At 43.5% G+C, this 26,181-nt stretch overlaps 2 protein-coding genes across 3 annotated transcripts; one reads left to right on the top strand and one right to left on the bottom strand.

Moving 5' to 3' along the window:
* Window positions 1-1,267: 1,267 nt before the first annotated feature.
* On the bottom strand, window positions 1,268-4,074 carry LOC117595237. Of its 2 annotated transcripts, none has more exons than XM_034295179.1 (3): window positions 3,767-4,074; window positions 2,849-2,969; window positions 1,268-2,677 (listed from the first exon to the last, which is right to left on the bottom strand). In XM_034295179.1, coding segments are annotated over exons 1-3 (378 nt in total). In that variant the 5' UTR covers window positions 3,769-4,074; the 3' UTR covers window positions 1,268-2,422. The 2 variants fall into 2 exon arrangements, with proteins under 2 accessions (XP_034151070.1, XP_034151069.1); XM_034295178.1 differs by having other exon boundaries at window positions 3,080-4,072.
* A 1,018-nt stretch (window positions 4,075-5,092) lies between these two features.
* On the top strand, window positions 5,093-25,480 carry hid1a (HID1 domain containing a). Its single transcript, XM_029123068.2, has 19 exons — window positions 5,093-5,313; window positions 6,548-6,697; window positions 8,038-8,208; window positions 11,057-11,173; window positions 11,438-11,544; window positions 11,653-11,769; window positions 15,440-15,650; window positions 15,758-15,814; window positions 17,127-17,267; window positions 17,628-17,718; window positions 17,928-18,079; window positions 20,006-20,084; window positions 20,420-20,584; window positions 21,076-21,312; window positions 21,762-21,925; window positions 22,029-22,133; window positions 22,654-22,745; window positions 22,989-23,147; window positions 23,325-25,480. Exons 1-19 carry the CDS (start codon window positions 5,248-5,250, stop codon window positions 23,386-23,388), a joined length of 2,445 nt encoding a protein of 814 aa, XP_028978901.2. The 5' UTR covers window positions 5,093-5,247; the 3' UTR covers window positions 23,389-25,480.
* The last annotated feature ends 701 nt before the right edge of the window (window positions 25,481-26,181 follow it).

Here is a 26,181-nt window from a genome sequence, read left to right as displayed (position 1 = left end):
ATGGTAAGGGACGGTAACGCATGGTAGTGTGGATGGTAACGGATGGTAGCGTGGATGTTAACGCATGGTAGTGTGGATGGTAATGGATGGTAGTGTGGATGGTAACGCATGGTAGTGTGGATGGTAACAGCTCACATCCACACCTACACATCCTGGTTTTTCTGATCCATTGGACGATTGTAGTTTTTTATTATGGTGAGCCATTATCAGTCCTTGTCGGGTAAAGTCGTTTGCATTTGCAGAGCTCCCCAGTGTTTTCCTTCTTTGGTAATGATGTACCCAACTGTTGTTTCTGGTGAGCATGAAGTTTGGCTTAGTCAAAGTAATTATTTTAGATTATTCAGCCTCATAATGGCGGCTTTGAATTTGATTCTCGCTATTCCTCATGTTGATACCAATAGCAGGCTCTAAAGGCAAAAGCAATGCCTAAAATCCAGAAGAGATATTTAAAGTATTCATATGCTAGCACAAATTATCCAACACATATTAAACAGATTATCACAATAGATTTGGTGCCCTGCGAATTATAACTGCAGTTATTTCTGATATTTTGAAACCAAAATATACACCGACATACCAAACATTTTTTTTTTTTTTTTACATTCCTCTTGTAGTTTAAACTCACTCAGGGGCACTTAAACATCTAAGTGAAGTTTAGAATGTTGACCGTTCAACACCTCTGGTGCACAAGAGGCCATACTGCCTAAGTCAGAAATCCCCCTGGGGACTTTAAGTAGCAACCACTTAGGAGTGTTAGGCTACTGATCGTGTTAACAGTGCCATAGTATCATAATACAAGTAGACTGACAGGTCTGGAATTTGAATAGATAGTATTTGACCACAGGTGTTGCCAATGAGAGCAATATTTTAAGTGTGGCATCATTTTAAGTGTCACCACCTTAAAACACGCCTATGGCATTGCTATAGCTTACCTGGGAGCAGTATATAAGCATGGGCATTACTACAGTTTCTGTGGCGATTTGTCTAGCATATGAATGTTCTGTCATAAAGTGTAGCAGTGGGGGGCACATTCCTGTCCCATGTGAACCCCATCTCTCTTGAAATGTCCACCAGAGGTAAAAACATACAACACAAACCTGTTTCAAAACATCTAGCTTTATTTTTCAAATGTAGGTGGATTAAAAAACTAAAACAAAACCAAATCCAAAACTTCAAAAAACAAACAAGATGTCATGTACAATTCTAATTACAAAACAAATATATAAAAATAAACCATATCTTTTGAAACACTACACACAGTCTTTACTGAGAGGAACTGTTGAGCTTGCTACCCAAAAGAGGGTAGCGAATCCAACATTGGGGTGAAAAGGGGCAGAGAAAACAGCCTTATGGTCAGTGCTTTCCATGCCTGGATGTTCAAGTGCACAGATACTGCATCATACAGCAACCATCCGGCAGGAATCAAGTGTTTTGTTTGGCAGCTAGGAACGTTTTATTGGCGTCAACTACACTGCAAACAAGTCACAGATTAAGGGAATGTCTTGTCCTTCCTCAAAAGAGGTGTTTGGTTAGAAGAGCCATGTGCAAAGCTCCTCCAAAAAACCCTGTTTCCTACAAGCACTTCAAAACAGAGTACATTTATAAACATGCGTAATAGTCACATTTGTGGTCCCCTACTCATTTACTAGGGTAGGTGGGCATAGTCCTGATTAAGTTACACTATGTGCAAGGGTCATGTTCAGTAGGAAACACTGACAAAACATTTTAAAACAAAAATGCTTTACAGACACGTGCAGGAATTCCTGTGTATTGCCTAATAAACAAAACCCTGCCTGGTAACTTGTGGTTGCGACCCCCTGTGACTGTATAGAAGCAAACATCCTCACTGTTACTGATTCATGTTGAGTACACCTGCATACTGTACATAGTGCAGATCTGATTCCGTAAGCAACATACTACCTCGTTAGCCCCACCCATACACACTAAACTAGTTACACAGAAGACCCTTGGAGAAAGTACTGGATATCTTTCTGCTGCCCCTCAAATTTCACTCTTGTACTTCCATAAACATACACCGGACAATAAAAAGCATGGGTGTTCATCAAACATCGATCACTCACTATGCAGCATGTAAACCAGACTGGTCAGAAACTAAAGAAAAGGTGAGCGACGGGTCAGAATATTTCCGATTTGACCTAAAATTTCATTATTGCTAACAAGACAGACATGTTTCCTCAATTCTAAATAGTTAGCCACGTTTAGATACTACACCGGGGAGACACTAGCTAGTCTCCATCCAGAGACAGCACGGAGCTGCTAGCTGGGTATTATGGGAACTGGAGATGTAAAGGGGTTGTTGAGCTGAGTCATTGACCAATCCTCCATGTAACACTGGGCATGCCCAGGGTGAGGTTCAGTCGTCCCGTGACCCAGAGAGGCATCTCTGGAATGGACAGGGTCCTCATGTGTCTCTGGGATTGCCCCGGCACTGCAGGCTCTCAAAGTGGGCCTCTCGCAGGATTCGGTTGATTTGGTGGTAAGACGCCAAATCTGTGGGGCCAGCTAGCTCTGAGGCCAGGCAGGAGCTGAGAGGGCTGCAGGGCCCGGGGACACGTGGCTGGGCCCCACCGAGGCTGTCCGAGGCACACTGGCTACTGCTGCTGCTCCCCGATGCATTGTCTGGACTGCTAATGGCACTGGTCTCGCTGTTGGACGACTGGAAGCGAAGATGAGACATGAGGAATTTGGGTATTCCCAAAGACAGCAAGAGCCACCATTGCTAACTGACGGTTTGCAAAATGAAAAAACACAAACAACAGATGAACTGTTCCAGTGACGAACCTCAGGTTTACATTTGAAATGCTTTGTTGCTGGTGCTCGAGCTTACCTCTGAGTCCCAGGCATCCCGGCCCAGCTCAGGAGAGAGGGGATTAGATCCTCTGCTTGACCTTTTTGCCTGAGGCACCAGCTGGCCATTCTCCTCATCGCCTGCACTCCGCTGGCGTTTCCTTATATGGGGTTGAATCACAAACATCAGAATGTAAGATACAATGAACATACCAGTGGCAACATTTAATCTCCAATCAGACAAGTCGCATGCAGATAAAAATAAACTCACCTGTTTTCAGTTAACATGTGACAATGAATGTCAAGTGCAGCACGTCAAGTGCGGTAATGTATTTCCCTAAATGACAAGCCTTGAATCTAGTACCGTGTCGTAGTAAATAAAGGCTGCAGTGACTACTGTACGCTACTCGCAGTTAATAAATGTTTTGGACCTAGCTAGCTGGCAAAATATAGGAATCGACAGTGTAACTTCCGAACAGGCTGATGTCACCGGTTTTATAGAATAGTTAAGGCCGTTGTTCTGACAGCTACAAGTAGCCTAGAATATCTAGCTAACAAGTTGCCCAACTCAATTGGTGTAGCAGAAAACCCAGGAAAACCAAACCCTTCCTGTGGCTGTGTAGACCTCACCCAAAAATGACAGTTCCCAGCTAGCTGTCGCAACTTAAAGTGAATTACGTGATCATGGTGCACATGCCATTTTTAGTAACACCATAACTAGATAGTTAACGTTATATTAGCTAACTTGAAGTTATCTAACTAGCTTGTTTTAGCTAGCTAACAAAAATGACAGCTAACCTTGGCTAGCAACGCTTTCCAAGGTATTTTGTTAGCATTACCCCACTAAACTTACGTTAGATGCAGTAATGCGTTAGTAAACGGACAAAATAAATCTAACTTTACCTATCTGGCTAACATTAAAATGTATACAATGTGATAAAAAGAAAACATTCCTTACATGACAGTACTGTAGAGCTTTGAAACCTAACGTTGTATCTAAGACCCAAACTGTACAGTCGCGCTTGCTAAGCTAACCTAGCTAGCTATCTTTCTCAAATCCCTGACCAAAAGAAAGGTATCCTCAGCGTAGATCACCGTCTCATAGGACAGAGTATTCTTCTAAACAATACACCATGGGGTAAAGAATAAAACGAGTATTTCCTGAAACCTAAATTTCAGTAACATTTCACCGGTATTCACGCTCCAACATCTCTGAATCTTTACTAGCAAGCTGCAACCTTCTACCTATGTCAAGTTAGCTAAGATCATCCATAAAAGTGGAATAAGCGTTTTCCTTTCAAAATAAAGGCCCTCTGTGACATCAATAGGATGACAAAGTAAATCATGCCATATTTTGACTAGACAATGGTAAACAATGTTGTATGTTGTTATCTGAATTCAAGAATATCTAATTACTATTTAATTTGAAAAAAAAATAAAAAATAAAATAAAATATATATATTGAAGTTGCAAAGTGGATATATTACATTTGCAGCTCATGTATCACGGCATATGATAGTGTACAACCAACAATTATAACGAAATGCGTCCATGGTAGACCAAACAACCTCAGAATGGTGCTCCATTTTGTTTGATATATTTCTAAAATTGTGTAGAATCTTTTTTGAATATTTTATGTAGAAAAAGCAATTAATAGCTTAGACTGAACGGTGCATAATGTGTCAAATTAATTAATTATGTATTTTTTTATTGAAAAAAATACATAGTAACCCTTTAGCATTTTTGAGGCCACATTATGGATATATTTTGCAATCTATGTTTATTTGCATCGCTAAAAATGAGGGACGTTTTTTAAATTAGAAACACCAACGTATATACACTATCGTAGCTAATCGTTATTGTGGCTAGTTTCTCGTAGCTCAACCTTTGCTTTTCCTTTCAAGTGACAGTCGCTGCTGTTTACACGGCACTGCGACTGCGCAGTACAGAAAGAACTGTGGCAAGTGACACCACATGGGGTCGCTGTGTTATAAAGTAAAGTACCGTTTATTACTATTTCCAAAAAACAGTATCTACAAATGTTTCACTGATCTAATGGATACTTTAAAATGTTATAGTTATTGTTATTATACATTTAGTTAACACAGCCATAACAATTTCTATAAAATATTAGTTACCATTGTCAAGTTGTATTAATAATGTGTATTTCATTATTTTTGTATTTTTTTTAACAGGTAATTTTTTTTAACAGATACCAAAGTGTTATATTTGGCTTGTTCGAGGTTAGAAGGGTGCCTTGTTTAATATATATTGTTTACCTTAGGCCGGCCTATCACGCCTATCACCGTACTTCTGAAGAACCCGGAAGTTGAGTAAAGGCGAACCACAGTGAAAGGTGTCCGCGAGTGCCTCAAGCGGAGCAAGAAGGTGAACAAGATTAGTAGGGATTCACGGCTGCAACAACGCTGGAATATAAAAATGGGTAACAGTGACTCTAAATTGAACTTCAGGAAAGCAGTGATACAACTGACAACAAAAACACAGGTCAGGTACTTTAATTGTTGTTTATAAAGCTGACAAATATAAACAATATAGTGTGTATATTATGAGGAAAAATAGCGACGTCAGAATGAGCGCTCTAGCTTGCGCATCATGATGGATAACGGCTTTATTGCAAATCAAAACAGGGACAGCACGGAAATACACCGACGATTTGTAATGCATATATTAAGATATCTGTATACATTCTAGTTTAGGTTTTTGCATGTCGTCTAAACATTCATATTTGATCATTGTTAGGTTATAATAAGATCCGTCCAATTGCCACCGTTTTCAATCCCTCAAATATTATTCAGCGCCATTATTTTTCTGGGATGTATCTCGTTATTTTGCGTTATATTCTCTATTATATAAACATTGTGAATCAATACATTGCCTCAACTCTCCGTCGCTGTCCACACTCTCACATCATGTAGTCGTCGGCATAACCCTTCTCTAGGCCTTTAAATTAGTGAATAATTTTGCCCTGTGGAGTATTCACTGTTTAAAGTTAATATACTCATAAAAAAAATTATAAATCAAAAATCACATATCTTATTCAATAATCAAGTTACGTGGGCGTTCTTCCGCCACCCCCAGATGCGGCAGGTGGTCTGTGATGTGCAGAGATTATGGAGCGAGACAGCCAGCTCACATTTCCCTGTTGTTGTATAGCTCTAGCTGCAATTGGGAATGGATATGTTATGTTTACATTGTCAACATGTTGTCCCATCTGCTAACTTCTGTTGAGATGACATCCAGATTGGCTATTTGCATGAATAAGAATTTAAATACATTGTTGTAAACATATCGTTGTATTATTACTGTAATTAATTTAATGTTATGCTTATTCATATATTTGTCAACACATATTGTTATAGTTGTCTAATTTGATATTTGATACAATACCCTATGAATTTCTATGGTACTATAGGCCAGGACTATTAAATTCCAGTCCTTGAGGGCCGAAACATTTCTGTCTTTATCCTCTGCTAACAAATGGGAATGATTCAGACCTGAGATGCCAGGTGAAGGCAATCAGCTAGGAGGTAGAACCAAAAACCAGAAGTGTTTCGGCCCTCCAGGACCGGATTTGAATAGCCCTGCTGTAGGCCTACATGTGCTGTTTATATACCCTTTTTAATAGGTTATTATCATTACATTGATTGAAGCAATCTCATAGAAGCCCAATGAGTGGTGGGAAATGTAGTCTAAAAGCAGATACATGCATTTCCCACAGCCAGTAGAGGCCACAGACGATGCGTTCTGGGACCAGTTCTGGGCAGACACTGCCACCACTGTACAGGATGTTTTTGCCCTGGTGCCAGCAGCAGAGATCCGAGCAGTCCGGGAAGAGTCCCCGTCCAATCTGGCAACTCTCTGCTATAAGGTAGAGTGAAATGATAATAAATGATGTCGATGATGAACCTGAAGCGAAACTGTAAAGGAATGGAAGCAAGTTGACCAGACAGGGAGATTTTCCATCTAGAATTATTTTTAGTCTTAGACAGAAGGAAAGTGTATTGCAGGTGAATTCTACATTGATACTGTTAGGACACTTTGCAGCTTTCTGTGAGTACCTGGCTGGCACATGCTGCCACTGGCAGAGGCATGAACAGCTCTCGGAGGAAAGGGAAAGAAGCAGGGCGCCCTCCCTTCCTGTCTCTTACACTGTGCTTCCTTTTAAGCTGCCTGTCAGAAACAAAACAGACAAATTACTGGGTCAGGGTTCCCTAATGGAACGCTGGGGAGGGGCTTAGATAAGCCTTTGATATTGATTAATGTCAGATGTTTGATAGCTCAGGGTTGTTTCTAGTGGGTACAAAAAGGAAGATAACAATGTTGAACTACATTCTAGAGCTTGTCCAAGTGCAAGAGTCCAAGAGTTTGCCTTTAATTTGCACCTGGTTAGGTGCTAACTGCATTTTGTTATACTGTACTCATACTGTTTAATCTAAAAGTTGGATAAATTCTGATGATCAAATTACTGGTATTTAGGCATTTGGTTGCTTTTAGTTGGATTGTTTTCTTTAAAATGCACTGGGTTTTTGATGCTGGTTGGTGGGTTGTTGATGCTGGGTTGTTGAGATATGAAAGACAGATTAAAAAGACACGAGGCTTGATTGAAAGGGGTGTGGCACTCCAATAGTTGTGTTTTTGTCGGCACTAAAAGTAATCCTGTTTAATCTTTTTTGTTTTATATGATAATTTAAAGACACAGACTAAATCAGTCATCATATTTAGATTTTTGGATATAAAACAGTGTCACGAATTCTATATTAAAATGTAATTTGCTAATACATTACGACATTTGCTCCAGCGGGTGAAAGTTGGGCTCAATCTTAAGTAAAACACCCCTACTATCTTAAGGCTACTCCCCTACTATCTAAGGCCACACCCCTACTAGTTTAGGGCCACACCCCTACTATATTAAGGCCACACCCCTACTATTTTAAGGCCACACCTCTAGAAAATAAGGAAATAATTTCATGACGAAAAAACATCACAGCTCAACGCGGGATGGATATCAACACAGCCTGAAAGTGAAAAATAAATACCCAGATGTTATTTAAATGAACCCAACTGGCTGGATGAGAAGAACCCAGCATCAGTATTCCCTGCACGTCTAAAAAAACCTTTGCGTGCTGGCCGGTATGCATGTGTACCTGTGTTCGTGTCTATGTGAGTGCACCCTGATGTTCACAACATAATGCCCATCTCCCCCCTTAGGCCGTAGAGAAACTGGTGCAGGCAGCGGAGTCAGGATGCTCCTCGGAGAAAGAGAAACAGATCGTTCTGAACTGCAGTCGAATGCTGACCCGCATCCTGCCTTACATCTTCGAGGATCAAGATTGGAGGGGCTTCTTCTGGTCCACCGTGCCGGGTGCTGGAAGAGCTGGCGTGAGTGGGCAGATGTGTGTGGGAGTCGTAAATTCAACGGGATGCTGTGTTTTAAGTTGGCTAGGGAGTTGCTACGCTTTACGCTAAAACACAGTACGGATTCCACACTTAACGCTAAGACACAGTACGGATTTCATACTTTACGCTAAGACGCATTACGGATTCCACACTTTACGCTAAGACACAGTACAGATTACACACTTTACTCTAAGACACAGTACGGTTTACACACTTTACGCTAAGACACAATATGGATTCCACACTTTACGCTAAAACAGAGTACGGATTCCACACTTTACGCTAAGACACAGTACGGATTCCACACTTTACTCTAAAACACAGTATGGATTCCACACTTAACGCTAAGACACAGTACGGATTTCATACTTTACGCTAAGACACATTACGGATTCCACACTTTACGCTAAGACACAGTACAGATTACACACTTTACTCTAAGACACAGTACGGATTACAAACTTTACGCTAAGACACAGTATGGATTGCACACTTTACGCTAAAACAGAGTACGGATTCCACACTTTACGCTAAGACACAGTACGGATTCCACACTTTACGCTAAGACACAGTACGGATTACACACTTTACTCTAAAACACAGTATGGATTCCACACTTAACGCTAAGACACAGTACGGATTTCATACTTTCCGCTAAGACACATTACGGATTCCACACTTTACGCTAAGACAGTACGGATTACACACTTTACTCTAAAACACAGTACGGATTACACACTTTACGTTAAAACACAGTACGGATTACACACTTTACTCTAAAACACAGTACGGATTACACACTTTACGTTAAAACACAGTATGGATTCCACACTTTACGCTAAGACACAGTACGGATTCCAAACTTTACGCTAAGACACAGTACGGATTACACACTTTACGCTAAGACACAGTACGGATTACACACTTTAAGCTAAAACACAGTATGGATTACACACTTTACGCTAAAACACAGTACGGATTCCAAAGCATTATTTGTGATGATTTACTAACGCAGGGGAATAATCCCACATCAGAAGATAAAGCGATTTGTTATGTGGTTTGCAATTCATGGACATTTTAAAGGGAGTTTTTAATTTAAACATAAAGATTTTTTTAAACATTTAATCCTTAGGGGCAAATCAAGACTGACATTTAATGGCCAACTTTGGGTCGAAATTGGTCATGATGACATTTGGCTACAGAAGTGTTGTTTCTTACAGATGGTCAGATCCATAGCCAAATGGGATTGTTGTGAGATTTTTTATTCAACAGCCTGATGATGCGTACTCTTAAATTGGAGGGACGTGGTTGTAGTCTCACCCTAAGCTAGTGCATCAATGCATAGAACGCCATAGCCTTATGATCTCTCAGTTTGACCGAACTTGTAATCTTTTCATCAATAATGTCCATAATAACGCACACTTCTGAGGACACATTTATAATAAAACCATAGTTGGAGATTGTATTAAGGTTTACAGTGTTCTTTGCACTTGGCACAATGCTTTTGCACTACTAAAATATTGCCCGTAATTACATTTTGAATGATAAACCCTTATTAAAAGCTAACACCCACATAACTGCTGCAAGCACCAGTGTTTTGTCCCATATTCAACAAATTCAAGCATGGTCCCAGATCTGATCGTGCTATATAGCCCATTCATTTAATTGTTTTTGGCTATACAGATTTTGATCCAGGCTAAAGAGATTGTACTAATTTCTCATTCCACAAACACTTCATGCTGGATATCAGTAAAAATGCCAGCCTGTTAATTTGTAATCTGAATCTGAATGTGAATGAGTCTGAAATGTCACTGCGGGATCCTGGCGAATATGTGGAAGGAAATTGGCTTCTGTCAGTAAACCAGAAAAAAACCCACATACATTTCAATAAGTTGTTTATTAATTCCAGCATGGTATGTTTTACCCATAGGACACCAAGTTTGTGTTCATTTGGGCATAAAAGTGAAAAGGAAAGTTATTGTTCCTTATTAGAAAAGTCTATGTCGTCCCTGACAGTTGTCACCCAGCGAGTGCCTAATTAAGGCAGTCCAGTAATTTGGCATGTTAATGAGAGAATATCAAATACCTTAGTTGAATTTTTTTACCTCTCTTGATTACAAGATTGGTTCCTTCCTCCTTGGGATGATGAGAGGAAATAACATCCTAAGTCTTCATTTGAATTGTATTTCCTCACACGGCGGAATTTTAGGATACTTTGGCAAGCATTTAATTGCAAACACTAAACTTTAGGCTGGGCAATCGTATTCTTGCATGACGACAAGCACAGTATATTAAAAAGTCAGTGTGGAAGAAGTGAAGAGTAAAAACATTATTATCCATCTGTAAGAATAAACCACCTGAGACGAACAGCCTGAATGGTAAGTTTCTGGGGTTGAAACAGACGATATTTCATGTCCTATTTGCCAAATGTTTTATATAAGCCAGAGGAAGGAGTGTCGTCCCCCCCGGAACTGGGGGGAAGCCAAAGTCATTCCGCTACGCATGAATAGCAAAGCACCTTTTAATGGTTTAAACAGATGACCAATAAGCCTGTAACCAGTGCTTAACAAACAGTACTAAGTACTCCAGCTATAAAACCAAAAAAACACAGGACAGAAGAGATAAAAAAGACATACATTTATGAATGTTGTGTACTTTATTATTATGTACCTTTTTATTCTGTTTGTGAGAGCCTATAAGACTAGACTATGTACAGCATATTAGCATGTGTTGTGTATTATTATATATTCATAGGGATCCGGGTGAATGCTGCTACTAATTAAACCCCCCCCACCCCCCCCCGCCCCCGACCCCCCGTCCTCCCTCACAGACGGATGAGATGGATGACGATGAAGGAGCTCGTCCGCTGGCTGAATCTCTCCTCCTGGCCATCGCCGACCTGCTCTTCTGTCCCGACTTCACTGTGCACAGCCACCGAAGAGGGCCAGTGAGTGATCCGGTCTGATCCGGTCAAGTAGATTGCAACATTTTGGCTTTAATTCACAGATAGTCGACCATTTTCAATAGAACTACTAGAACAGAAATTCCTAGGGCAGTGTTTGTTCGGGCGGCCGTATTGAATGTACCAATGTGCGTGCTCGGGAGTTGCCGCCGTCTGAGGGGATCTTTTGAAGAGCTTCGGGGGTCTAGAGGCTTTCGCTTCAGCCCTCCTGATGGGTTCGATGTTCTCATAGTGACGTGTGTCCCACAGGACGCGGCGGAGGACATGCAGACCATAGACAGCTGTGAGTACATCTGGGAGGCTGGGGTGGGGTTTGCCCAGTCGCCCCCGCTCAACTATATCCACGACCTCAACAGGTGAGTCACCCAGCGCTACGTGTGCCAGTGTTGATCTCGGTGTTTCCATGAACCTTGCCTCCCACAGTGAACGCCTCTTTCTTTCTTCGTGTCACCACGTCCCGGCAGGACGGAGCTGCTGAGGCTGCTGCTGACGTGTTTCTCCGAGGCCATGTACCTCCCGCCCACTTCGGATAACAACATCCTCAACCCGTGGGTCACCTTTTTCTGCTCCACGGAAAACAGGTAAGGCAGGCGCGCACACGCGAACACACGCACGCGTAAACACAACAAACTGTGTGTTTTCCACACGTAAACACATCCACAAAAACACACACCAAACCATGTGTTTTCCACACGTAAACACACCCACACGAACACACACCAAACCATGTGTTTACCACACGTAAACACACCCACACGAACACACACCAAACCATGTGTTTTCCACACGTAAACACACCCACACGAACACACACCAAACCGTGTGTTTTCCACACGTAAACACACCCACACGAACGCACCAAACCGTGTGTTTTCCACACGTAAACACACCCACACGAACACACCGAACCGTGTGTTTACCACACGTAAACACACCCACACGAACACACACCAAACCGTGTGTTTACCACACGTAAACACACCCACACGAACGCACACCAAACCATGTGTTTACCACACGTAAACACACCCACACGAACACACCAAACCGTGTGTTTACCACACGTAAACACACCCACACGAACACACCAAACCGTGTGTTTACCACACGTAAACACACCCACACTAACACACCAAACCGTGTGTTTACCACACGTAAACACACCCACACGAACGCACCAAACCGTGTGTTTTCCACACGTAAACACACCCACACGAACACACCAAACCGTGTGTTTACCACACGTAAACACACCCACACGAACACACCAAACCATGTGTTTACCACACGTAAACACACCCACACGAACACACCAAACCGTGTGTTTACCACACGTAAACACACCCACACGAACACACCAAACCGTGTGTTTACCACACGTAAACACACCCACACGAACACACCAAACCGTGTGTTTACCACACGTAAACACACCCACACGAACACACCAAACCGTGTGTTTACCACACGTAACACACCCACACGAACACACCAAACCGTGTGTTTACCACACGTAAACACACCCACACGAACACACCAAACCGTGTGTTTACCACACGTAAACACACCCACACGAACACACCAAACCGTGTGTTTACCACACGTAAACACACCCACACGAACACACCAAACCGTGTGTTTACCACACGTAAACACACCCACACGAACACACCAAACCGTGTGTTTTCCATACGTAAACACACCCACACGAACACACCAAACCGTGTGTTTACCACACGTAAACACACCCACACGAACACACCAAACCGTGTGTTTTCCATACGTAAACACACCCACACGAACACACCAAACCGTGTGTTTTCCACTTGTAAACACACCCACACGAACGCACCAAACCGTGTGTTTACCACACGTAAACACACCCACACGAACACACCAAACCGTGTGTTTACCACACGTAAACACACCCACACGAACACACCAAACCGTGTGTTTACCACACGTAAACACACCCACACGAACGCACCAAACCGTGTGTTTACCACACGTAAACACACCCACACGAACGCACCAAACCGTGTGTTTACCACACGTAAACACACCCACACGAACGCACCAAACCGTGTGTTTACCACACGTAAACACACCCACACGAACGCACCAAACCGTGTGTTTACCACACGTAAACACACCCACACGAACGCACCAAACCGTGTGTTTACCACACGTAAACACACCCACACGAACGCACCAAACCGTGTGTTTACCACACGTAAACACACCCACACGAACGCACCAAACCGTGTGTTTACCACACGTAAACACACCCACACGAACGCACCAAACCGTGTGTTTACCACACGTAAACACACCCACACGAACGCACCAAACCGTGTGTTTACCACACGTAAACACACCCACACGAACGCACCAAAACCGTGTGTTTTCCACACGTAAACACACCCACACGAACACACCAAACCGTGTGTTTACCACACGTAAACACACCCACACGAACACACCAAACCATGTGTTTACCACACGTAAACACACCCACACGAACACACCAAACCGTGTGTTTACCACACGTAAACACACCCACACGAACACACCAAACCGTGTGTTTACCACACGTAAACACACCCACACGAACACACCAAACCGTGTGTTTACCACACGTAAACACACCCACACGAACACACCAAACCGTGTGTTTACCACACGTAAACACACCCACACGAACACACCAAACCGTGTGTTTACCACACGTAAACACACCCACACGAACACACCAAACCGTGTGTTTACCACACGTAAACACACCCACACGAACACACCAAACCGTGTGTTTACCACACGTAAACACACCCACACGAACACACCAAACCGTGTGTTTACCACACGTAAACACACCCACACGAACACACCAAACCGTGTGTTTACCACACGTAAACACACCCACACGAACACACCAAACCGTGTGTTTTCCATACGTAAACACACCCACACGAACACACCAAACCGTGTGTTTTCCACTTGTAAACACACCCACACGAACGCACCAAACCGTGTGTTTACCACACGTAAACACACCCACACGAACACACCAAACCGTGTGTTTACCACACGTAAACACACCCACACGAACACACCAAACCGTGTGTTTACCACACGTAAACACACCCACACGAACGCACCAAACCGTGTGTTTACCACACGTAAACACACCCACACGAACGCACCAAACCGTGTGTTTACCACACGTAAACACACCCACACGAACACACCAAACCGTGTGTTTACCACACGTAAACACACCCACACGAACGCACCAAACCGTGTGTTTACCACACGTAAACACACCCACACGAACGCACCAAACCGTGTGTTTACCACACGTAAACACACCCACACGAACGCACCAAACCGTGTGTTTACCACACGTAAACACACCCACACGAACGCACCAAACCGTGTGTTTACCACACGTAAACACACCCACACGAACGCACCAAACCGTGTGTTTACCACACGTAAACACACCCACACGAACGCACCAAACCGTGTGTTTACCACACGTAAACACACCCACACGAACGCACCAAACCGTGTGTTTACCACACGTAAACACACCCACACGAACACACCAAACCGTGTGTTTACCACACGTAAACACACCCACACGAACACACCAAACAGTGTGTTTACCACACGTAAACACACCCACACGAACACACCAAACCGTGTGTTTACCACACGTAAACACACCCACACGAACACACCAAACCATGTGTTTTCCACACGTAAACACACCCACACGAACACACCAAACCGTGTGTTTACCACACGTAAACACACCCACACGAACACACCAAACCGTGTGTTTACCACACGTAAACACACCCACACGAACACACCAAACCGTGTGTTTACCACACGTAAACACACCCACACGAACGCACCAAACCGTGTGTTTACCACACGTAAACACACCCACACGAACACACCAAACCGTGTGTTTACCACACGTAAACACACCCACACGAACGCACCAAACCGTGTGTTTACCACACGTAAACACACCCACACGAACACACCGAACCGTGTGTTTACCACACGTTAACACACCCACACGAACGCACCAAACCGTGTGTTTACCACACGTAAACACACCCACACGAACACACCAAACCGTGTGTTTACCACACGTAAACACACCCACACGAACGCACCAAACCGTGTGTTTTCCTCTTCACAATGAGTGTGGTGATCTGGCTGTGTGCACCCCAGGCACGCCTTGCCGCTCTTCACCTCCCTGGTTAACGTGGTGTGCGCCTACGACCCGGTCGGCTACGGCATCCCGTACAACCACCTGCTCTTCTCCGACTACCGCGAGCAGCTCGTGGAGCAGGCCGTGCAGATCCTCATCGTCAGCCTGGAGCATGAGGGAGGTGGGGCTGCCCAACGACCCCCATCGCCCTCCTGCATGGAGGACCAGGATGTAAGACCGGGACCCTCGTCTACTTGGGGGGGGGGGGGGGGGGCAAGCATGTGTGTGTCTGAAAAATAACTCTTGCTGTTCCATTTTCTTTTCTCTCTCTTTCACAGTGTGTTGGCCCCGACAACCTGTTTGTCAACTACCTTTCGAGGATTCACAGGGAGGAGGTACTCTCAGTTGTTGTGTTATTTGCACATTCTGACTACTGTGTTGATAAGTTCGGTGGGATGTAGTTCGCTGTTTCACGTGTGACTGGTGTTCAGTCTGGTGTTCAGTCTGGTGTTCAGTCTCATTCATTTGAAGTGCCTGTAAAGTCAGTATGTTAGTCCATTATCATCTTCATCACCCACAAGGCATTAATCAATAACAACAGAAAAATTCAGATTCTTTTTTAGCTTTATTACCTCTATAGACAGATCAGTCGATGCCATGGGTATGCACGTTATCCTCATTAATGTTTATTAAACATCCATGTCACACATCACCGTGGCAACTGTCAAAAGCCAAACACATTACCAGCAGCAGTGAATCCACATGGAGCACAAAACGGGGCACATTATTAAGTAGTCTTTTCCCCAGATCAGAGCTGTATGAGAGAGCTTCTTTTCATATAGGTAGCTAGATTTTTAGCTAATGCAAGCAAATGTTACTTGCTTGTGTGGCTGGTAATAACTAACTAGCTAGTGCTTATTGACTTCAGTGTACATTACTAATTAGTCAGCTATGCAAAAAGACAAAGAAATATAATGATCTTGATTTGAGATCAGCACAAACAAGGTTTGATGGAAAGACAATGCAGTTCAGGTTTACAGTTAAGGCTAATCTGGCTAATCCAGTGGCTACTTTGTGAAAGACAGAAATGGTAGCTTGCTGTAAACATTTTTTAATGCTTGCCATGGCTCTCTAAAAATGTAATACATGTCTGCCTGACTCCTGGGTTTTTTGGGAAGCTGAATAGGAACACATTGCTATTGGCTCTGTGGCCCAATGCCAGTAAGAAGCAGCATGATGCAGCTGGAGATAATAAACATTGAGAATAGAATTTGATGAGCAAAACATTTTAATTGGTGAGCAAAAACAATCTACATAGATTGGGAAATGCTTGGAACCACATTTCAAAATGGCAATATATATCTATGATAAAACATAAGCTTGTATTGCCATTTGGCACGCACAGTTAGGTTTCCTAATTTAGCTGCAAGACACCAATCTATTTAAATCGTACTGTACGTCGTTCCGACTCCTGCTGGCTTTCTGTTCTACCTGATAATGAGTAGCAATCACCTGGTTCCCCAGGTTTAAAACCATCCCGATGGCATGGAGGTCCAGATTAGAATGGAGGGCTGTGAAGGTTTGCTCTTTTGACCTCTGTAGGACTACATCTTGGTGGTTGTCTTCTTGTTGTCCTGTTCACACACGTCCTTGTCAAAGGGCACGTTAACACATGCAAATGACTCTGGTTGTCACCCCCCTCTCCAGGACTATGACTTTGTGTTGAAGGGACTGGCTCGCCTGTTAGTAAACCCTCTCATGCAGACCTACCTACCCAACTCCACCAAGAAGATCCAGTTCCACCAGGAGCTGTTGGTGCTCTTCTGGAAGCTCTGTGACTTCAATAAGGTCATATATAATACTGTATTAGCGATCACATAAGGTAGGAGAGCAGGGTTATTCCTGGTCTGATGTTGTGCCTAACTATAGGAGAGGTTATGAAGCCCAAACAGATGTAGGACCCGGCCTGTAGGAGGCCACTGTGCAGGACCTCCTGACATCCACTGTGTTCACCGCAGGCACCTCTTCTTCCTGAACTAAAAAAGCCTGAATATTTGCAGTACTCACAGTATATGTGGTAGCTGCGATAAGATCTTCAGTGACAATCTATTCAGTATTCGTAATAAAACTGCCGCCATCAACACGATGGATACTGTGCGTAAACAACAGTGAGAAAAAAAAAACATGTGGCCGTTGTCTCTATTGCAGAAGTTCCTGTTCTTTGTATTGAAGAGCAGTGATGTGCTGGACATACTGGTCCCTATACTCTTCTACCTGAACGATGCCCGGGCCGATCAGTGTGAGTACAGTGTATTGACACACACACAGACACACACACACACAGACGCGGATATTTATTATCTTCCATCTGAACGATGTCACAGTCTGAGCATTGTTTGTAAGGGGGTTCAGAGATTCTATATCTGTTAATGCCTGAATATCTACTTGATGAACATAGACCTTGGCCTCACGTGGAGACGTGCGTGTGTGTGTGTGTGCCTGCTGCAGCCCGCGTTGGCCTCATGCACATTGGTGTCTTCATCCTGCTACTTCTGAGTGGAGAGCGGAACTTCGGCGTGCGTCTCAACAAGCCCTACTCGGTCCACGTGCCCATGGACATCCCGGTGTTCACGGGAACCCACGCCGACCTGCTGATAGTGGTGAGACCGCGCCGCCTAGACCACACCCAACCACAGTAACCACAGTAACCACACCCAACCACAGTAACCACAGTAACCACACCCAACCACAGTAACCACAGTAACCACAGTAACCACACCCAACCACAGTAACCACAGTAACCACACCCAACCACAGTCCTATCTCAGAGAGACAATGCGATAGTGTCTGTTTGCTGGTGTTTGCTAGTGTCTGTTTTGCGTTCTGACATATATTTTGACCTACAGTGGGGAGAACAAGTATTTGATACACTACCGATTTTGCAGGTTTTCCTACTTACAAGGCATGTAGAGGTCTGTAATTTTTATCATAGGTACACTTAAAAAATCCAGAAAATCACATTGTATGATTTTTAAGTAATTAATTTGCATTTTATTGCATGACATAAGTATTTGATCACCTACCAACCAGTAAGAATTCCGTCTCTCACAGACCTGTTCGTTTTTCTTTAAGAAGCCCTCCTGTTCTCCACTCATTACCTGTATTAACTGCACCTGTTTGAACTTGTTACCTGTATAAAAGACACCTGTCCACACACTCAATCAAACAGACTCCAACCTCTCCACAATGGCCAAGACCAGAGAGCTGTGTAAGGATATCAGGGATACAATTGTAGACCTGCACAAGGCTGGGATGGGCTACAGGACAATAGGCAAGCAGCTTGGTGAGAAGGCAACAACTGTTGGCGCAATTATTCGAAAATGGAAGAAGTTCAACATGACGGTCAATCTCCCTCGGTCTGGGGCTCCATGCAAGATCTCACTTTGTGGGGCATCAATGATCATGAGGAAGGTGAGGGATCAGCCCAGAACTACACGGCAGGACCACAGTCTCAAAGAAAACCATTAGTAACACACAATGCCGTCATGGATTAGAATCCTGCAGTGCATGCAAGGTCCCCCTGCTCAAGCCAGCGCATGTCCAGGCACGTCTGAAGTTTGCCAATGACCATCTGGATGATCCAGAGGAGGAATGGGAGAAGGTCATGGGGTCTGATGAGACAAAAATAGAGCTTTTGGTTTAAACTCCACTCGCCGTGTTTGGAGAAAGGATGAGTACAACCCCAAGAACAACAGAACCATCCCAATCGTGAAGCATGGAGGTGGAAACATCATACTTTGGGGATGCTTTTCTGCAAAGGGGACAGGACGACTGCACCGTATTGAGGGGAGGATGGATGGGGCCATGTATCGCGAGATCTTGGCCAACAACCTCCTTCCCTCAGTAAGAGCATTGAAGATGGGTCGTGGCTGGGTCTTCCAGCATGACAACGACCCGAAACACACAGCCAGGGTAACTAAGGAGTGGCTCCGTAAGACTCATCTCAAGGTCCTGGAGTGGCCTAGCCAGTCTCCAGACCTGAACCCAATAGAAAATCTTTGGAGGGAGCTGCCGAGCGACAGCCCCGAAACCTGAAGGATCTGGAGAAGGTTTGTATGGAGGAGTGGGCCCAAATCCCTGCTGCAGTGTGTGCAAACCTGGTCAAGAACTACAGGAAACATATGATCTCTATAATTGCAGACAATGGTTTCTGTACCAAATATTAAGTTCTGCTTTTCTGATGTATCAAATACTTATGTCATGCAATAAAATGCAAATTAATTACTTAAAAATCATACAATGTGATTTTCTGGATTTTAGTGTACCTATGATAAAAATGACAGACTTCTACATGCTTTGTAAGTGGGAAAACCTGCAAAATCGGCAGTGTATGAAATACTTGTTCTCCCCACTGTATATTCTGACCTAAATTCTGGCCTATATTTTGACTTGTATTTTGACTTGTATTTTGACCTATATTTTGACCTATATTTCCAGAAGAGTCTCACGGTAATGACATAATGAACCGTTTAGCCTTGAATGAGATTGCACGGACGTAGAGATCTGTATTTATGTGTGATCACCAGGTTTTCCACAAGATTATCACCAGCGGTCACCAGCGTCTACAACCTCTATTTGACTGTTTGCTCACCATTGTAGTGAATGGTGAGTGGCGCTGCTCCGGTTCTCCCTGCTGGTTAAATATGCACATGACCGTAATATTTGTAATAGCCTGAAATGTTGGAATAGTATTTTATCACAGTATTTTAATAATTGGGTTTTATTTTGCCCCTAAGGATATCTTTGATGTCAGTCATTTTATTTAGTTTTGGGAATTAAACGAAATAATTATCACCGTTCATGTGCCGCACAGGGCTCTATTGTCTCTGTGCAGTAGACACAAATACCTGTACAGAGTTTCGGTGTTGCAAAAAGGAATACGACTGTGCAAAATGCCAGGGCACATCCCCAGGTGGTGACTCCACCCTCCCTTTCCTCAGTGTCTCCCTACCTGAAGAGCATCTCCATGGTGGCCGCCAACAAGCTGCTCCACCTCCTGGAGGCATTCTCCACCCACTGGTTCCTCTTTTCCGCCTCTCAGAACCACCATCTTGTCTTCTTCCTGCTCGAGGCCTTTAACAACATCATCCAGTACCAGTTTGACGGTGAGCAAACCGGACTTCACCCGGCCTGCCGGTCTCGAATTCATTTACACGTATGCCTCTGTGGAACGTCATGGGTCTGTTTTTCCCCTTTGTAATTTGGTTTTTCGAGAAACTTCATGAGCTGATAGCTGCTTCATTGAGTATACTCAATATTACTGGGTTGTGGAAAGGGCATCTGTGAAAAGGGCGTCTGCTAAATGACCAAAATGGCAATGCCAGGAGCATCTGCTTTATGAGTCTGGTGAATTAATAGTGTGGCCGAGTTTGGTCTACAGAGGCTTAGTTTAAGGACTGAGCCTTGTCTCCTTAACTCTCCTGCCTGTTCCCCTCAATAATGTACTGTACCTTCAGCTCTTCAATCATCTGCTCTGTCACTAAATACTGACTGAACCTTTGTGTGAGTTCGATCTGTCGAATCATTATCCACACGTGTCATATCCATCAAAGCATCGTTATCGCTTCGTCTCCAATCTGCACATTTGCTTCCCCAGGCAACTGCAACCTAGTCTACGCCATTATCCGCAAACGCAACGTGTTCCACCAGCTGGCCAACCTGCAGTCGGACCCTGTCTCCATCCAGAAGGCCCTGCAGAGGAAGAAGAAGTCGCCGGACGCTATCACCGGCATCTCCCGGACCAGCTCCCAGGAAACGGTGTCCATGGAGGGCTCCCGTCCGGCCGTCCCCGCTGAGCCAGGAACACTGAAGACCAGCCTGGTCGCTATACCAGGTACCGAGCTCTCTAACTGTCATCTGGACATCGCAAGGATTCCGACTGCGTGGCCATCCTAAAGAGGTTATAGTAAACGAGGCAAACCTGGTCTATGGAAAAGCGCCCCGCATCTTCCAATCCTAAGATCTGAAATGGGCCTGGGTGTTGACCGCGTTCCTTTTTCCTAAAGAGGATCCAGAAGCCCCAAAGCAAATCGCCGTAACAACGGCACCCAAACGCCCTTGTCCGACAGTCTAAATCTAAAAGCTCTAGACAATTACATCATCTGGGCTTTTGTTAAAAAAAAAAATAATCTCAAAAAGCCCAAACCCCAGGTCGGTTGTTAGGCCACGCGTTTGATCCCATCTTGTCCCCTGCGGACACTTTAAACGGAAACAACGAACGTTCACGCAGGTTTGTCTCAGCGTCCGGTAAGGAGTGACTCACAGCGTCTTTCCTGCCTGCAGCCATCGACAAGCTGACAGAGAAGTCCCAGGTGTCTGAGGACGGAACCATGGTCACCGTGTCTAAGATGGACTCTCTGTGCGCCTCCCATCCGGGCCCCCAGACGGAGCAGAGCTCCGCGGCAGGGGCCAGCGACACGGAGTCCGTGTCGGGACGGGACAACGAGGTGATTAGACTTGGTGTGCGCGTCGCTGAGCGTGACCGCGTGACCGCGTGACCGCGTGCGATTGTCTTTGTGCGTGCGAGTCACCAGTGTTTTGTCTCTTCAGGATGTTTTCTACACCGAGGCAGAGATGGAGAGGAGGCGCATGTCCAATGCGTCGTCCACCATTTCCTGTAACTCGCAGTCGCACTGGGTCCCCACGCCAGACTGGGTGAGTAGGATTACTGTCATGTGAAAACAAGTGAAGGCCGCTCAGCCAACGCGAGCGCAAATGTTATTAAACAACATGTATTTTAAAACATGTATTGAAACAACATTTAAAAACAAATGTTATGAAACAACGATAAAAACCATATGTATTGAGACAACTATTAAAAAGAAATGTATTTAAACAACTATTAGAACCAAATGTGTTGACACAACTATTAAAAGTAGTTTAAAATATGATATGCTGTTTATTTTTCATCATCTTCATCATCTTCAGCCATTGATTTATGTCAAAAGGTTCTTGATAGTTGTTTGACACACTCACCCCCACTGATCCATTAGAAACACAGATTGTAATGGACTTGACATTCTGTACCTTTGATGGAGGCTGCATTCCTCATTAACACTCCTGTGTACTTCCTCTGTCTTCATTCAGATCTTTCTAGGAAGTGTTAGTCAGCCTATAGTATTGTAAAACAATATCAACTGAAAAGAGAGGGCTTGGTCCCTTCCTTCTCCCTCAGGTCCTGTCCTGGAAGTGTAAGCTACCTCTACAGACCATAATGCGTTTGCTGCAAGTCCTGGTCCCTCAGGTTGAGAAGATATGCATCGACAAGTAGGTCACACATCACTGGTCATATAGGTCTTCAGATGGTAACTTATGGGAAGTGGTGATGAATTATTATTTTTACCCACACTACTGACCACACCTCCGAACAAAACACAACATATTTTTTTAGAAGAAATGCCATAATGACTGATGGTTTTAATGTCTCTTTTATGTGCGTGGAGCCAAAGAGAAAAATAGACTAGTGATTTGTCATCACTGTAACAACTTTTAATTTCTCCTTTGTCTCAGGGGCTTGACAGATGAGTCTGAGATCCTGAAGTTCCTCCAGCACGGCACCCTGGTGGGACTCCTTCCTGTCCCGCATCCCATCCTCATCAGGAAGTACCAGGCCAATGCTGGCACGGCTATGTGGTTCCGCACCTACATGTGGGGAGTTGTCTACCTGCGGTGAGTAGGGCATGATGGGAGCTGAAGTCCTGTGTCTGTCATGTTTAGGATTTTGGAGGGATTTCATGTCTGTGCTCTTCTTCTGGATTGTTATCGTTTTTATGTGAACCATTCTATGATTATTTTACATTCTATGATTCATACCAGATCAGCATGTAAACCATTCTTTCTTTACAGCAATGTGGACCCGCCCATCTGGTATGATACGGACGTACGTCTCTTTGAGATCCAAAAGATGTAGACAATAGGAATGTGTTGACTGAAGAGAGGACTGCTTCCTGTGCAGTTCTCACTATTCCTCCTCTCAACCATCAACTTCGACGCGCCTCATCAACATCAACATCACGCTTGTCTCTCGCACCTCATCTTCGACGTTCCCTGGACTGTACAAACAAGATGTGGGCCGTGCTGAAAGAGGGGGCGTCGCTGTCCCTACTCTGAAAGCAGGATGTTGAGTTGAACCAGGTTCGGATTACCGCGGGGGCATAGCAGGATAGGGTTTCCGCCCTGGCCCCCACCACTGTACCACAGATGTACGAAATGTTACCAACGAAGAGTCAATATGCAATTCAAAACCCAGGAGTTGGCTGCGGGCAGGGTTGTAACATGATGGATACCATTGCTGCCATACCCATTTCCAGCACATCCTGTAGGTTTTTTCCTCCAGCCGCAGTTATTAACCAGATTTAGCTTTTCATCTAATTATACAAATCAGGTTTCCAGGGTTGGGAAGAAAACCTGCAGGACAGTTGCTCTTTGAGGACAGGGATGAGCAGCACTGGTCTGTACTGCGGTGTCTCTGAAATGTCTGATTGCTCAAGACATCAAAATGGCTGTCAAAACAATGACACAGTGTGTTAACTTGCAAGCAAACAGTTTCCCACCACCAAACACTACTTTGATGGAGAGAGAATCCATTGAAATTAGCCAAATTAATCAATTGCTTTTTTCAGTGTTATTCTATAAGCTTTAGTAAATTGAGCACTCAACAAACTTTCCCAAAAGTAAGACATATTTGAAAAAGCTTTGTTGAGTAAAATGACAAATTCAAGGTTACCTTTGCAAGGCGACCCTGAATTTGGTTCAGCTTTATGCCCCAATGTTGAACAAACTCATCCTATTGAAGCAGGCAGTTGCCTTATGTGGAAACAGCAAATTGAAAAATGTGAATAGATTTTGTTTTTGCAAGAACATTGATTGGTTGATTAATCATGTACTACACGAACATAAATACCATACCTGTATTTTTTCAAGACTTTTCCAATCTGTTAGTAGTAAGCCTTTGCAACCACTACTGAGATGGCTATTAGATATCCTCACTTGGGAAAAGCCCTTTTGAACAGGGAACACTTAAGCAAATCAAGTGATCATCTTTGCGATTTGGTTTCCAACAGTTACCCTTAAACGCCTGTGGTAAAAGAAGTGTTTGTTTGGGAATGAGCTTTCACTAGACTCCAGTAGGAATTACACATCACATAAAAGTAGTTTAACCAGCTTGCGATTGGATTGTAAGTTTACTCAGTGGTGTAGAGTTGGAACGTAATAGTGTTGAGATGGAACGTAATGGTGCAGAGATGCATTCACGGTATAAGTGTGAGGCAACCAGCAGCGATAGATAGGATTGTGAGTTTGCTAAACATTTATTCAAGAAAAGTGGAACAAACAAACAATCCTATTGCAGCTGTTTGATCTTTAGTATATTTTCCAATTGGCCGGGGAGTTAATCATTTAAAACTTTATTACAGTATAACCTTGATGAATAAGGCATCATGTAAGTTCATACATGTTTCTACATTATTTTAAATGTTATAAATGTGTAAATATTGTAATGCTTATATGTGATTTGTTTTTAATTTGTATTCAGTTCATTATTGCTTATTCATTAAAGGTATTATGAAGTGTAGCAGCGAAATCAAAATTGCGCTTCTAGGTGGACAGCTGTAAAATATTATCGGATGGCATTGCTATAACAATTGAATTGTTATTGATGAACACATCAAAGTGAGATTGTGTCATGCTGTGAATTTGCACTCCTCCAATGAGACCGTTCTGCTACTGTATGTTCTTTGTAAAGTGGCAATGTATCTTGTCAGGAATTTGCAAATGAACACTTGCCTATTCACGATAGAAATAATATATAAACTCACTTTGTGTTACTGGGTGAAAGTATATGTCAATAGCTAACATCTTTACATTTATATAGCTTTATTTTGTCCGCATATAAATTCAGCGATCAGCAGGGTCGACTGTATATATTGTGCTTAATGTTTAAAGTAGTATTTTTTCTTGACTTATATGGAATAATGATATATTATAAACAATTCCTAAAGCAACCAGCAAATAATCTCAATTCCTTCATTTGATTGCAATTGTGTAGCATTTTTGAAAACACTAACTTTTAATACAGGTCTTTCTGATAGAGAGCTTTTTTATTAGTTTACTTTTTTTGCTGTTTTCCAGTTTGTCCATAGGTGGCAGTATTCTCCCTGTGTTATTTAACAAGTTTTTACTTCCTGTTGTGAAGTGATGTCCCAAGTATAAATACTGGAGGCTACAAATGTCTTTGAAGTAATTGTCACCCAAAGACTCAGCATTCATGTAGATGGATTGAGAAAGAATTCATTAGCCACAGATCATATATTAGGATGTTTTAAGAACTCTTCAAAACATAGAATTCGCCCTACATGACCTCTTTAAACTAGATAAAGATAATGCACTATAGGCTATCCTGGAGGCTCTCATACTCCAACTTCCCAGCAGGAACTATCACAAGTTTCCTTCACAACTCCACCGTAAACAGTCCCCCCCCCCATACACCTCCATAGCAGGGGTCTCACAGGCGGCAGTTCTAAGTAGTCTATCCTTCCTACCTTACTCATCCAGGAAGCAACCCTCACCGTTAACCACGTTTTATGGTGCCCAGATAACTTCTGTCATTGGTCCAGCACCAAGTGTGCATGCTGGCTGCTAAATAACCTCAAGATGTCTTTTCAAGACATTGAGATGTTGATCCAACACGCGTCAAGACTTGAAG

Source organism: Esox lucius, chromosome 11, assembly GCF_011004845.1.
Source record: "Esox lucius isolate fEsoLuc1 chromosome 11, fEsoLuc1.pri, whole genome shotgun sequence".
In the NCBI taxonomy this organism is placed as follows: domain Eukaryota; kingdom Metazoa; phylum Chordata; class Actinopteri; order Esociformes; family Esocidae; genus Esox; species Esox lucius.
The sequence above is the reverse complement of the archived record's forward strand: the minus strand, read 5'-3'. Positions and strand labels throughout refer to the sequence as shown.